We start from the raw sequence: 14,465 nt of genomic DNA, 5'->3' as shown, positions 1-14,465 counted from the left end.
AGCTCAAATCAATTGGCTCAAGCAGTCGATGAGCTGCTAGACCAGCTTCAGAATAAATTCGACAAAGTATCAACAGAGATCTTTGGGAAATGTACGTCCATGGTGTAATATATACACTTCCTTTTTCCTTTTTCTCTGGCGAAAGAATATGGTTCACTCTGGTCCCTCCCTCCTTCCAGCCATGGCCCTCCCGCATCCCCTCCACTTCCTCACAGCCATCGTCTACTAAGTAACAACCTTCTCCATACACATGTATGCGTCTTATATACAACAAATCGCTAACTCCAAACTCCCTTCTCCCCACTAGTGGATGATATGGCGCGAAGACTGGATCAACTCGAAGCTGCCCTCGCTAGTTCCCCTGAAACTAGTGTGACGAGCTGATTAGTCTCTCATTCATCAAAATGGAGTTCTTGTCCCTTTCCTTTCCGTTCCCATAAATCATGGAGATTGGGTTTGAATTATTTTCTCCTTTACCTCGGATTTACAGAACGGTATAGGATACATAATATGCTTGGGAATTCGCAATCTTTCCTCGTTCGCACGCTCATACCCCTACCAGTGAATCTGGATAGTCAGCACAACAGAACCTCGTTTCAAAACCAGCTTGCCTTCAGAATATGGGAGAAAATAATGTTGTTAAAATAACATATTGTTATCCGGATTGTATTTTACTGTTTTATATTTGCTGATCACAAGGGGTTTTTTTCATTTTCATTTTATAAAGCTAAACAGATGCGCAAGTTCTATAATATTTGCAATCTTATTCTTCTAATATGATGTTGCGATTTCTTTTTAATTTCTTGTTTGGGTTTCTTTGGTGTTTCTGCTTTGCTCTGGAAGCATTTCTATTCCTCTGTTATGTTTAATACCCAGTTAATTTCATACATTTTCTATGAGAAATTGAACAGGTTGAATGGGGAAAGAAACAACACAAAACCAAAGCTATCAATCATACAGAAAGCTAGAAAGCCATGCATTAAATCAAGAATTAAAGCATACTTGCCTTTCCAAAGACTTGTAGATGAAGATGCATCACTTGTTTTCATCATCTCCCGTTACTCCAACAGTCCAGGATACCGCGCACACCCCTGCCAACCGAAAGTATACCAAACCCTCACTTATTTAAGGAAATGTATTTATAAACGGTTCATTCACAGCTCATCTTTCGCCTTTGGCTCCTCCTTTTCCTTAGTAAACCTCCGCAGAATATTACTCCTCGACACCAAATCATCCAGCTTCTCCGGTGCCAGGCCGCCCTTGGTCACAATCCTCTCTAACCTTGACAACTCCTTCGCCACATATCCTTTATTCTCAATCAACTTCCCTAACACCTTGAAGTAGTACGGCGCATATCGTCCCTCCAATTCCTTCGACGCGGCCTTAACTTCACGCATGAGCCTGGAAATGCTCTTCTCGCTACCAGTAACGTATTTGGCAACGATGTCATCCAGGATTTCAATTGTGCCAGCTTCCCGATCCAGCCCGCCGCCAACAACACGATGAGTTCCGGACTTCTCGTTCAGGTATACAACGAAATCTTCTTCGGAGCGGCCGCCAGCGTAGTCTACTGGATCATTGGAGCCACGGGGGAAGAATTTAATAGTTGGGTATGATCTGATATCGAACAATTCAGCAGTTCTCCTGGAGTTTTCAGCATCAGCGTCAACTTTGGCGATTGTGACGTGGGGCTCGAGTTGAAAATCGTTCGCGAGCTTCTCCCAGATTGGAGCCAGCGCCTTGCAATCTGTAGAATGTCATTAGCCAAACGTATATCCAGAAAAAGATGATGGTGAGGTGGGATTGGAAATGTGAAGAAGATGGGGAAGAATGGGGAAGACGTACGCCCACACCACGGCGCCGTAAATGCGACTAAAACGTCGTTCTCCCCTCCAATGACTTTGGAAAATGTCGCATCAGTCAACATCAGGACATTGCTGGCCACCTTCAGCGCACCCTTTGGCCTAACTCCCGTCTTCTCCGTCACGAACTTGGACAGGCTCTCTAAGTCCCGCGCGCCATTATACTCCTCGGGCTTGTCACTCTTCCCATCAAACCACTTCAGTGTTGGGAAGCCCTGGACGCCAAACTTCTTGCCTAGTTCCCTATGTTCATCCGCATCGACTTTGCTAATATGTAGCTTGTCGCTAGCGAAGGAGAAGTCTGCCGCCAGCTCCTCGTAGATTGGGGCCAGATTTTTGCAGTGCCCGCACCAAGGGGCGAAGAATTCGACTAGACCCGGTTTGCCTGATTTGAGGGCAACTTTTTCGAAATTATCTGGAGTTAGGTCGAGTACGGAGGATAGGGCGCTGGTGGAGGCTACGTTATTCAGCAGGAGGGAGGTCGAGGCCAGAAGGAGGTAGCTTAGGCGTGCCATTTTGGAGGTTGTGGTCTGTGGCAGTGAGAGGGAGGTTAAACTTCAAACCACAGTTTGGAATATCCTGAAGATGCGCCACTCCCCAGGAGTGGATGTATTCTTTTCTTTTCAAGTTATGTTGTTTACCCGACTGAGTATGATGATGGCATTGACACTTTTGACAAGAGGACAAGCTGTTGCCACCTTGATTACTAATTTCTAGTTCTAGTTAAGCTACGGCCTAAGCCTGGACGGGGGAAACTTCCTAGAGCTTGGACTGGATATCCCTAATTTAAATATTTAACGCTAGGTAGCAGTTGCTATCCGTGGTTGGTGATTTTCGATTGTTTCAGGCACGGCCAGACAGCCGCTAGGATATGGCCCATGAACATAATAGAAATACATTGATACCGGACTCGCTTAAATTATTCCCCCCCGGTATTATTGATAGACTTTAAAGCAGATATCGAACGGAGTCCTACGATTTCTGTCGAGCAATGCAAGGGTCGCTTCAGAGTCATGTATAGGCAGAGCAAGGGTAAAAAGGAGAATACCCTCAATTTATCTTCGCTCCGCCAACCATTTATTAGCTTCCTCCCACAATTTCGCATCTTTGAACTCCTTCCCAGCATTTTGAGATGCTTGATAGGCCTAGCGGACATAATTAGTTCATGTTTCATTTCACATCAATAACTTTAGGTAATGGGTCTGGGCATACCGCATCCCAAAGTGTAAACGCCAGGTCAAGATTTCCGCTAAAACTATCGCTATGTTGAAACCACTCTTTACCTTTGGACTTCACCTCAGCCCGAACCCTTGGCGATGTTGGCTCCGATTGCTGTGGAAGATCATCAAGATACGTCCGAACAGCGATTCCAAGTCCGCAATTATTATCATCAATAAAAGGAAGACTAAAATTTGAATTAGTTCGCCTCATTGACATTTAGTTTCTTTAGACTAACCTGAGCCCCAGATCCGCCCAGTCATCGCGATCACGGTCTGCCTCCCCGTTGAGCAAAAGACTTGCTAGGACAACCTCAACTAAGTCTCGCAAGCTCGACCGGACAGCACATATTAGGGAACGGAAGGACAAGAGCTGTCTACTCAGAGGACCTGAGTAGCCAATGGGTTTGTGACGAATTTGACCGATGCATGCAACTTGTGACACCAGCAGGTTGAACTTTTTCTCCTCATCTAATGGAAACCTCAGTACGGTAAACAAACGCAAGCAAGCCTGTGAGAGTTCAATATCACTTACCGGTACCCCTCATTGGGCCGCCAGAGATATTAGCGAACCAATCCTTAGAGCTCAAAATCCCGAGCCGCAAAAGCTCCACTGCTATAAAGGTCGATTCTTCCAAATTCTCCGTAGGGTTTAATGACGACATGGCTGTTTCCAACGCTTGTCCCCATTGGGTGAGTCGGTGCTTATCATTGACATAGCCCCGTAATTGCAATAGCCTCCACATCACATTCGCAAGAATTTCAGATTTTGACGATAGAGGCTTTAAATGTTAGATAATAAGAACATCATCGTATTTTAAGAATCGCATAGTACTTACCGGTGCATCCCGCGTTGAGAAAGACTTGGTAACAAACTCTTGATCTTTCAGTGCTCGAAGGGCGAATGCAAATGGAAGAGAATCGGCCTAACACACAAAATCAGTACAAACGGCGATACAGTGCCGAATGCCGCTGTAGGACATACCTGGAGTTGCTTGACACTTTCTGGGAATTTATCGCTTCGAAGTTTCCACGACATAGTAGACTCCTTAACCGAAGGTAAGTCCTCTTTGAGGTTAATAGAGCGCGTAGATTTCGGCGCATACCAGGTACAGACATTTATTGCTTTAGTTTGGTAGAACCGATGAAGAGAATTAGAAAGCAGGCACAGGGCTTGGGTTCGAATGGGAGTAAGAAGATCTCCCTGAAGACGGCGGTAGATGTCAGAGTCCTCAGCTCCTAGTGGTAACCTGATAAGGAGCTCGCCCGAAGTTAACCAGTCGGACACTTGAGATCCAAGAATTCCCTTGGACATGTAAAAGTAAAGTTCCTCCGGAAGGCGCTGGCCGATGAGTTCATGTAAATCGTTGGATACATTCTCGGCATCCATAGGGTCAACCTTCCCATCGATATCCATAATGATATGGTGTTTCACTGTCATGAGGGCACGCTTAAAACTTTCAGCATACGGCAAATCATTAACACGATGCTCATCTTCAATTTGGCCACAAAGAACCAAAGCATTTCGTCCGGCGTTATTATATGCGGTCATCGCCTCCCGGATATTAACCCCCTTCCCAGGAAATGTCGCATTCTCGAAGGGTGGGAATGTACGGAGAAATCGGGAGCCAAGAAGCAAGCAGAACTCGATAAACTGCTCGTTTGTTATCCGTCCTAGATCATCTTGGCATACCTGTCTAGTAATCCATGTGAATCGAAAAATATCCGTATCCAGCCTAGTGATGACTTTATCTATATCGAAAAGAAAGAGTTCTGATGGGCCGAAAACAGCATCAACGAAACGGTTAGGGCCTTTCTCCAGGTAAGCAAGCTACAGAGACATCAGCATGAGCAATTAGACATAATCCAAGCCACAGAGGAGAGTGTATGGAAGGTTACCTGTGCAGAAGCAGCGTAAGGCGCAACAAGAAAGTCTACACCTTGATCATGTAGGATTCTTTGCAAGAATTTATAAAGGATCTCGGGCTTTGCGCTCCCTACAAGTCGAATATTAGAAGCGACCTAAGACAGGAACGTTCTATCTCTGGAAAGTTCCACATACCAGCTGAGCTAAAGGCATCAACAACCTGGTCCGCTTGTTTCTGGTCATACAACTCCCATGCTTGCTCCAGTGCACGAGTAGAATCAGCTTGAGAAGTGAAATCAGGTTCCCGTTTCCCAAAATTAAGACCGTTGAAGACAAAGACACAGGTAACGCCTTGGTTCTTCAGGACTTGGATCTCCTTTTCGATATTGGCTCTGAGAGAAAATGGGAAGCCTCCAAGAGCAATGAGGAGGGGCTCTTTTGTCGCATGGTGATTGAGGTGTTGATCAAGGTAGTGGGAAGCATCAATGCCTATGACAGCACCTTTGAGGGTTGCAAGAGGTAGGGTTTGGGCACGACTGCTAGCCCACTCATCGAAGGCACGAACTAGAAACGGACAAAAGTTTGGTCAGCTTTGGGCGGCAAGAAGAGCACAGCACTGGCTGAGCAACCCTTTCGTACATACTCGGCATAGTGTAGAGGTATTTGCTCAGCTAGCAAATAAGGGGTGGTCAGGCAGATACTCGCAGTCGTGGAGCTCCTTTGAGCCAAAAGCGAGGGCAGAGCTCAACCCCCGATTTAGTTAGCTAGCAAAGGCCGATTGATATGCGTGATTCCAAGCCCGGACGACAGAATAAAAACCGACAAATCCAAGGTATCATTTACAACAGACCACTGCTGGAAAACTGAACGTCGATACAAGAACGCAGCTGTCGGTAGAACAGAATCAGAGAATCGTGGTTGGAATATAAAGGGAGCGCGAATGCAATGCACGAGTTGAGGTTGAAGTCGAAGTCGCGGAGATGAAAAGGGCAAGAGGAGCGGGTCGTGGCCACAACAGCAGGGCCGTGGCCATATCAAGCATGGCCGGGGTTACTTGGAACCTCCTACACCCGCGCTTTTTCTTGTGAGAATATGTAACAACATATATCATCCTTTAGTTAGTACGTACTCTCAACCTTGGAATCGCCCTCATCGCCTAATAATGAAAACAGAGGTTTTAGCACCATGTCTCGTCGACAACAAAGATATACTCCGCGCTGCTTAAAAGTGTGACTATGACTGTTAAACCTGCAGTCCGTCCCTATATCCCCACCTCCATCGACAATTCTGTGCAACTTGGTGCAAAAGCCTAAGAATCAGAGCAAAGAGCAGCAAATAAGTGGAAATCAGGGACTTTGAATTCAAATCTACCTTGCCCATCAACGAAAGCGTATTGATATCATCATCAACTTCAATCATGACCGAGAATAAACTGTCCAGAGCCGCGCCCGTGCAGCTGCCGGTGATCAATATCTCGGAAGCCACACCCGCAGTAGGAAAGGCTATGATCGATGCTGCGACTAAGATTGGTTTTTTTTACGTTGATAGTTCCAGCAGTGATTTCTCGAATGCCGACGTGGAAAACGCGTTTGCCATGGTATGTCTAATTGTACCTACCCAATCATGCCAGATTTACTCTTCATGCTCATCGAAGCCTGGTCAATCTATTTTCAGATTGATATTGGCAAGAACTGATGGCTGAAATTTCAATTTTAGGGGCGGGATTTCTTTGCTTCTCCTTATGAGGAAAAAGCTGCGGTTGCGATTGGTACAAATGTATGTGTATTAGGATATATTGCCCAACGCTGGTAATGACATGTTCTTCCCACTTTGTAAAAGAGTTGCCCACGCGCTATGAACCCATCAATTAATTGAAGTTTTAATATAGAATAAGGGTTGGTCTGGAATGCATGCAGAAACGCTTGACCCCGAACATCAACAGGTGAGCTTTGCTGCTAAAAACAGCTCAATATTCCTCTTCCCCGCTTCAACTACCTACGCATCCGAAGGAGCATCTGGCTAACAAAGTATCACTATCACATGGCTTTGTTTGGTGCAGAGAGGGGATTTCAAAGAGTATATATATTTCCCTTTGCAGCCTGACTCAGTTCCCTGTCTACCCACCCGGTATGCAAGGATAGGCCTTGGCTAAGAAACATCGATTCAGAGCCATGAACATTCACGAATTCAAAGAAAACAAAGCCCAGCAGGAACTTCCCAAGTCCCTTGTTCCCCACGAAGCTGAGTTAGCTCGATTCATCGACTTATGCCGAAAGACATGTAATCGGATTCTCACTCTCCTCGCGATAGGCCTAGATGTAAACAGATTCTCTTCCTTATCTCCAAGGTTTTGGCGATATAGAAAAAATGGGAAAATAGAAATGGCGTTACAAAAGGGTATATATGCCAAACAATAGAACTAACCCCTCCCCCAAAAACAGATCCCCGAAAACTGGTTCACGTCCCGGCACGATCCCGTCCTGGGCCCCTCCGGCTGCACGTTACGCTTCCTCTACTACCCTTCAATTGACTCACCAGCCTCTTCGACCTTCAAGCACGGTATTGACGTCCGTGCGGGCGCGCACAGCGACTACGGAAGCATCACCCTCCTCTTCCAGCGAGATGGGCAACCAGGGTTGGAAATCCTTACGTCGACGGGAGAGTGGGCGCCTGTCCCTGTTCGGCCCATTACCGATGGTGGCGATGGTGGTGCCACTGCTGCTGGCAGTGGCATGGGTGCGATATTTCCTCCAATACTGATAAACATCGGTGATCTCCTGAGCTACTGGACGGCTGGGCTACTGAAGTCTACGGTGCACCGAGTTGTATTTCCACAGGAGGACCACCACCACCACCAGCAACAGCAGGACAGAAGCGATCAAAGTCGTGATAGATATAGCATAGCATATTTCTGTCATCCAGTGGATCACACAGAGCTTGTTCCTGTTCCTAGCCAGCTCGTTGAGGAGCGGATAAAACAGAATACGATTGCGGCTATAGGCCAGCGGCAGCGGCTTGGGAATAGCGGTAATGCTGGCGATGCTGGGGAAGCCCCTCTTACTGCGAGAGAGCATTTGGCTGGGAGATTGGCGGCGACCTATGGCGGATCAAAGGAGGAATATCAGTGATCGGTTATAACTTTCTACTGTTTATTTATTCACGTATACCTAGGAGTACTCATTAGTCCGAACAATGCAATATTCTTCCATCAAGTGGTATAGCTACCCCTTTCTTCCCCTAGGAATTGTTACATACAGAAACAAACCTTATTTTTATTAGCTGGTTACTGTTGTATCTTCCATCTTAAGTTATGGACAAATTGGCTGCGAATAAATTAAAATAAAAATAAAAGTAAACCAAGTATCACGCCCACCTGTTGGAAAGCCAACAGAAAGATAAGCTTCAACCGATGAGGATGATCTGAAAACAGAAAACAAAGAAAAATAGCCGGCCCCCTCCAAGGACATATTTTGGAAAGAAAAACAAGGAAGCAAACTGTAGGTTCGTATTCCATTCATTGTTTGAGCTAACTCCTCCATCCAATTATGATGCCAACATTCCACTTAGCACCCAAGTTCAATTGAAAATCTTGTTCAAATAAGGGGGTTGAAGTGGATAATAATATATCATGGGCGTCCCCCCACCAAAAGTAGGATGGAGAAGCTGACACTGCACTACGCCCCCTGAGTTACGTATACAAATTCTCGCAAGAAGCAAGCTAGACAAATTAATTAATACGATAGGAAGCGGTTTCCACGAACGAAAGGGGTAAACGAATGGATAATCCATGTACTACATGCTGGAGAGAAACGTTTGTTCATTTTATTGAGAGAGAATACGGTTAAAGCAAAGCAAAGCCAAAGAAAGCGCAGTTCAAAAGGAATCGCTGTCAAATGAAAAGGAACAAAACGTTTAATAAATCAAAAGTTCAGCTAGAAGGATGGCCGGCAAAGCGCGTGGCTGTAGAAGGTACAAAAAAGATCCATAATTGAATAGAGACATCGGAAAAGAGATAAAAACAAAAATTAATATAATGTAGAGCGGAAACATCAAATATGCAGAAGCATTCGCCTAATATAAATACCTTTACGTCTCTGCCAGCCTTCGTCCGTCCCATCTGTGGATATGTAAGTAAAAGAAAAATGATAAATGGGGGGATAGTATTAAGAAATGGAGTTCTAGCTCAGCAAGAGGTACAAAATGGAACGAGACGAAAGTAGCGCATTTGCAGGGGAAAGGGGAGAAGAGAATTTCCCTGTCGGAAGGAGGAAATCAATACACTTTTCATTCCATAGATGTCAAAAAAAGGGAAACGCGATGTGAGGAAAGCGTACACTGCAAGATAAGGGAAATTCGTTCGTGTGATTCGAGAATTATAAAAACGAAAGCTAAATATATATATATATACTTATATACTTATATATATATGTCTGTAAAACTAGTGTTGGCTGCCAGTTTGATTCTGATTAAGGGCGAAAGAGAAGCACAAAAAGCATCTTCAAAAAAGTTACTTGATTTTAAAATAATCGGGGAATCGATGATGATTGGTAATGTGTTTCGCTATGATTTAAGATGGAGGTAGCTGAAAAATGTTTTTGGCGTTCAGAGTCGAGAGATCTAGGAGGATAAACGAGGCCGGTAGAAAGTATCTTTGTTTATTGTTGTTGCGCCTGCTCGGAAGGGCCCGGTGTGATGTGGCACCAATGACGATGGAATGCCCAGGCATTCTTCTGACACTCTTTACTACAATATTTTGTCCTGCGGCATCGTCGACATTTGGCAAACTGGCGTTGGAACTCCTCCCACTTCCCACATTTATAGTATGCACACTGACGAATTCCTCCCCGCGCATCATCTTTACGGCAGAGATTTCGCATAACAACGCAGGCCCAGTATTGCATATCCTTGGTGTGGTGTCGAATGGTGAATCTTTCAACAAGCGGGAAGATGTTAAAGTCATCTGGAAGTAGATATTCCTCTTCTTCTTCTTCTTCCTCCTCCTCCGGTTCTAGTGAAGGCTGAGACGGAGCATTTGGATCGTCCAATAGGCGAATATCCTTCCCCAATTTCAATTTCGGAACAAGATGTGTCTTTTGGAAATACGAGCGCAGATTGCAATATTTCGAGACGTATGCTAGAAGTTGCAAAGCCATCAAAACATCTTCATCACGTGGCATCGCAGTCAAAACTCCCGGTGGAACTTGGCGATCTCTCAAGTAGAAAGGATAGGGCGTCTGCTGAGGAACGGGAGATGCAGTGTTCAACGCAGTTTGGCGGACGGGCGAAAGGCCAGGAACACCATTTCCGGGCTGTGCTGTTGTGTTTATGATGCTTACGTCAATTGCAGAAGGGTGAGTGATGTTGAAAGTTTCAGCTTCGGGAGTATCGGATGGGTTTGGAATCGTGATTACATGGGTTTCGGAACTACCATCGAGCATGGAGCCACTCTCGCCAACGTTATCGATTTCCATTCCATTCTGCACATCAACTATAGGTTCAGCAACGTGGTGTGGAGAAGGGTCCTCTCCCATGACCACATCATCTCCATTTGCATCGTCAGACTCGCCCGATGCCGAAGGTCGTTGGCGAATCGAAGGGCGTCGTCTTGGCCGGGCATTCAGCGAAACAGAATTTTGATGTTCACCTACAGTATGGGGTGTGGTCGGTGACTCTGGCTGGGAGTTAAGCCCTGGTTGCAGGCCTGGAACCACAGACGGCAACCTATCGGCATCACGAACAGGTCGAAGGCCAAAACCGGCTGTGACATCCACAGGAGGGATAGCAGTTGCCAGAGGCTGCATTACTCGATGGCGATGTGTTACCGGCTGATGGCGACCTTCATGTGTTCTGTGGCTGCGTGCGTCACGAGAAAATGTCGTACGCTCTGGGGGAGACGTTAGGATGACTTGAGGAGACGGAGTGATTTCCACTTCGCCAGACTCTCCGTGTTGGGCATCTCGGGAATACGGATGAGGAATCTCAATCGACGGGGGTGGGGCTTGTCGACGAGTGGTGCGATGGTCTGAAGTTGTGGGAGCTCTTTCAAAGAAAGATGAGCGATTGGTCTGGTCGCGTGAACGGGACGATGTTTTAGACACCCTCGAGGTGTTCCGCCGCGCTTCAGCATCAGCGCGTGCCCTTATTTTATCGACGACGCGAATGTAGTTATCGAGGATTGTAGCAACGACCGGCACAATATCTGCCTCAACAACTCTCGTCCTCACGTTTTCAGTGCCACGGACTCCAATATTGACGACACACTGGAAGGCCAAGTTCCATTTCCACATCTCCATCAAGTCCTTGCTTCTCCCTTCCTTTAGTATGCATACTAGCTGCTCAATCCCTCCGTCGACTGTAAGTATATCACGAATTCTCGCAGACGATGTGGTGAGATAGGCAAGATGGTTGAGCGAATTGATGAGTGGAAGGGTTGAAGTGCAGTCAAGGGCACGTCGGTCGTAAAGGGTAGTCGTAATGTTGACGGCCGCCTTGTTGACATTTGGAATGCTGAAATTGACCTCCCTCATGACGGATATCGATGTTGCTGTTGTCACTGGGATAGGCCAATATTTTCAGTGAACCAAAAGCTAAAAGTGGGTAAAAGCTAGAAGAAATATTAGCAGGTTAAGATATTAGTGCAATATTTTGTTCGGGAATCCGTACCGGTTGAAAAGGATGAAATGAGAAAAAATATATCCAAGTGAACCGCGGATGGCCCAATTTACATCAATTACAAAGGGGGTATTTATTGGGCGGAAAACACGAGGGTTCGAACAACAACAATACCAGAGAGGGGGTATAAGCTCCGTGATGATTTAAATGATCAGACGATGATCAAATTCTTTAAAGGGAAACATATAAGAAACAAATGGCGGAAAATGAGGCTTTGAACCGAAAAAAAAAAAAAAGAAAAGAAAAGAAAAGAAAAGGAAAAAAAAGAAAGCTAAAAGTAAAACGCGAGGTCAGAACGGGAGCTTGATATGGAGCGACGGAACGGTTTCAAAATGGGGCAGCGTCGATCTGGATTATGGGTCGAGATTTGCGTCAATGAGAGAAAATAATGGAAGACACTGTATTTATTGTGTATTAGCATGGGTTGTTGCAAAAGTTTGAGATCAGATAATCAGGTGTTTATGGCCAGAGCTACCAAGTCACACGAGGCAGCGAGTGGATACCAGCGCAGCGTGTCTAGAAAAACAAAGATTCAAAATTGAACAGTAGGACGGATGAAGGCACACCAACCTTGAATTGGGAGTGATAGTGAGCTGATAGACAAAACGGTGGAGAAAATAACCTTGAGGAGATTTTAACGGACTGGGGAGAGGAGGGGGTGGCCGTTGAAGAGACTAGACAGCAAGCAGAGAAACAACCACCACGACACAGACGTGGAGCAAGGGTATCTGAAGAGAGGGCCAAAAGAGAAAAGCAAGACGGGAGAGATGATGCGAATGGGAAATGGAAAGAAAGCAGATGGGAGAGGCGTGGAAGATTCGAGGGAGGACGGAAGGGCGAGAAATGGACAAGAGGAGAGAGAGGAAGAGGAGATGTTTGGGCTGACGGAAGAGGCAAAACCGCAAAGAGACCAGCCAGCCTGATACGCTTAGCTAAGGAGCCGCCTCATACGCCAAGATTCTCGTTGCCATTTTGCCTCCCTCTAGCCGAGTCACTCTTCGGGCAAAGGATACTGTACACTGCACTGAGTTTTTGTTTTGTTCTTTAATTTTAGCACACTGCGATTCCCGTTTTATCTTTTCTTGTTTTTTCTTGACAGATTCCTCTGTTCCTTTGCTTTTCCCATCCCAGGCCAAGGGAAAGCCCGTGTTACGCATGGTCCCGCCTAGAGCGCCTCGAGAGTTTCCCTACGGCGGCAGTTTGATGGCGCCACACAAGGATACATCCCCTTGTCCAGCAAATCAAACAAAAGAGAATCCTTTATCGCAGTCAATACTGCTACTACTACAATTACTACTCATAATGATAATGACAATAATATAACGAATCCGATATTCAGTCGCACTTTATGACTTTCTGGACGTGACCCAGCATGTGTGGAAGGGGCATATTGATATTGACCAGGGAGCGGGGACGGGGAACCTATGAGAAGATAATCAAGGAATAACTGCAATTTGGCAAGGGTAAGTTAACCTACCCTGATGGTTGGAAGTGAAGAACAAAGTCATTCTTCCCTGTCTACGCACAAGTCCGGCGGCAGAAAAACAGAGGTATCTTCCAATAGCTGCCCAAGAGCCCTATGGTTAGATCTGATAACGTTCTTTCTTACGGAATCTACATTCTAACAAATATATCTATTTAGTCATGGAAACCTGGGACACGCCTTCCCTTAGCCCAAGTGGGCAATCTAACCGTCTTCTGTATGGCTGATCTAGAATGTTTAGCTCCAAGAAATAACTAGCATATCTCTCTATACAGACGGCAGAGAAACCCCTGAAATTACCATTCTGGACACTTTCTGCAATGCGTACTCATGCTATTCAGGGCTACATCCCGCACAGTGCCTTGGCCTTCCAACGAAACAACAGTACCAGGCCTAGATGCACCCGACGCTTTTACCTCGGAGTTACCTCGGAGCGCTTGATGTTATTGCGATGAACAACAACTTCATGTTGGAGGAAGTTGAAGGCCCTAGGGGAACATTGCCGCAAAGTTCCTGTCAGTCATTGGAGCTACATATCTACAATGTTCATCAGGGCCTCTTAAGTCAGGAATGTTCCGAGGCTGGCTCCTACAATCTCCAGGCGATGAGGTCATTACTGCCCCAGAGAGTAACCTTAATAATTCCCCATCAGACTACCCACGCGGGTACTCACGGGCGATGCTTCAAGGAAAGGTGCCTACCCCGTAGTAGCAGTCTGAGCAGTGTGAATTTCCCAGGCAATTCTTTCAAGTGTAGGCAGTATAGGAAGATACGTTGTTATGTTTGTTTTGTTTGTTCACACAAACAAGGGGGGTGTAATTGTTTATTCCTCTTTAGTGGAAACAAATATATGTGTTCAATAAAATCTAGAAAGTAATAGGATTCAGGATAGAGAGCACCCGTCTAAACTATCTAGAGATCATCCGAGCTGCTATTGCCCACCCGCGAATAGGGAATCTCTTATAGAGTCGAGGGGACAGGTAGGCAGGCAGTGGCAGCTAGATGGGGTGCTCTCTATGATAATCGCGGACTAAGGTAGGTAGGGTGCTCTAATCGCTCCATTCAACCACCGCCGCCGCCACCATAGAATGATTGGGTGGTGATATCTTCCATTTCCTTGTCGAGTGGTGCAATAAGACAAACACAGCAAGGGGTAGTGGCACAAATGGCAGGAATTCAAAATGAAAAAAAAGGAAAACAATTTAAGCATAGAAGGAAGAATTGACAAAGCTGGCTGTGACTCAGAGTGTTTGACTTTTGTTTTTTCCCTTCGTGTGAACTGAACAAATTCCCTAAAACATGAAAATAGAAAGACGGATCGGAAGGAAGGCCTTCAGCAGTAGAAGCAGTAGAAACCAGTACAA

At 45.8% G+C, this 14,465-nt stretch overlaps 4 protein-coding genes across 4 annotated transcripts; 1 reads left to right on the top strand and 3 right to left on the bottom strand.

Annotated features, from left to right (window-relative positions):
• Positions 1 to 1,154: 1,154 nt before the first annotated feature.
• On the bottom strand, positions 1,155 to 2,377 carry HCAG_02591 (protein disulfide-isomerase tigA precursor; the record flags this gene model as incomplete). The annotated part of the gene is made up of 2 exons (XM_001542370.1): positions 1,155 to 1,747; positions 1,846 to 2,377. The coding sequence occupies 2 exons, from the start codon at positions 2,375 to 2,377 to the stop codon at positions 1,155 to 1,157; spliced, it is 1,125 nt and encodes a 374-aa protein (XP_001542420.1).
• A 540-nt stretch (positions 2,378 to 2,917) lies between these two features.
• HCAG_02590 (conserved hypothetical protein) lies at positions 2,918 to 6,099 on the bottom strand (the record flags this gene model as incomplete). Its single annotated transcript, XM_001542369.1, has 10 exons — positions 2,918 to 3,007; positions 3,075 to 3,267; positions 3,319 to 3,550; positions 3,615 to 3,861; positions 3,919 to 4,005; positions 4,065 to 4,910; positions 4,979 to 5,076; positions 5,142 to 5,510; positions 5,590 to 5,617; positions 6,076 to 6,099. 10 exons carry the CDS (start codon positions 6,097 to 6,099, stop codon positions 2,918 to 2,920), a joined length of 2,214 nt encoding a protein of 737 aa, XP_001542419.1.
• A 264-nt stretch (positions 6,100 to 6,363) lies between these two features.
• On the top strand, positions 6,364 to 8,074 carry HCAG_02589 (predicted protein; the record flags this gene model as incomplete). The annotated part of the gene is made up of 6 exons (XM_001542368.1): positions 6,364 to 6,543; positions 6,663 to 6,722; positions 6,835 to 6,888; positions 7,006 to 7,022; positions 7,114 to 7,264; positions 7,388 to 8,074. 6 exons carry the CDS (start codon positions 6,364 to 6,366, stop codon positions 8,072 to 8,074), a joined length of 1,149 nt encoding a protein of 382 aa, XP_001542418.1.
• An 800-nt stretch (positions 8,075 to 8,874) lies between these two features.
• On the bottom strand, positions 8,875 to 11,473 carry HCAG_02588 (conserved hypothetical protein; the record flags this gene model as incomplete). The annotated part of the gene is made up of 5 exons (XM_001542367.1): positions 8,875 to 8,906; positions 9,031 to 9,063; positions 9,281 to 9,334; positions 9,781 to 10,255; positions 10,358 to 11,473. 5 exons carry the CDS (start codon positions 11,471 to 11,473, stop codon positions 8,875 to 8,877), a joined length of 1,710 nt encoding a protein of 569 aa, XP_001542417.1.
• Between the last annotated feature and the right edge of the window lie 2,992 nt (positions 11,474 to 14,465).

Source organism: Histoplasma capsulatum, genomic scaffold (assembly GCF_000149585.1).
Source record: "Histoplasma capsulatum NAm1 scaffold_2 genomic scaffold, whole genome shotgun sequence".
NCBI lineage: Eukaryota > Fungi > Ascomycota > Eurotiomycetes > Onygenales > Ajellomycetaceae > Histoplasma > Histoplasma mississippiense.
Note: the sequence above shows the minus strand (reverse complement) of the source record. Positions and strands in the feature narration are given on the sequence as shown.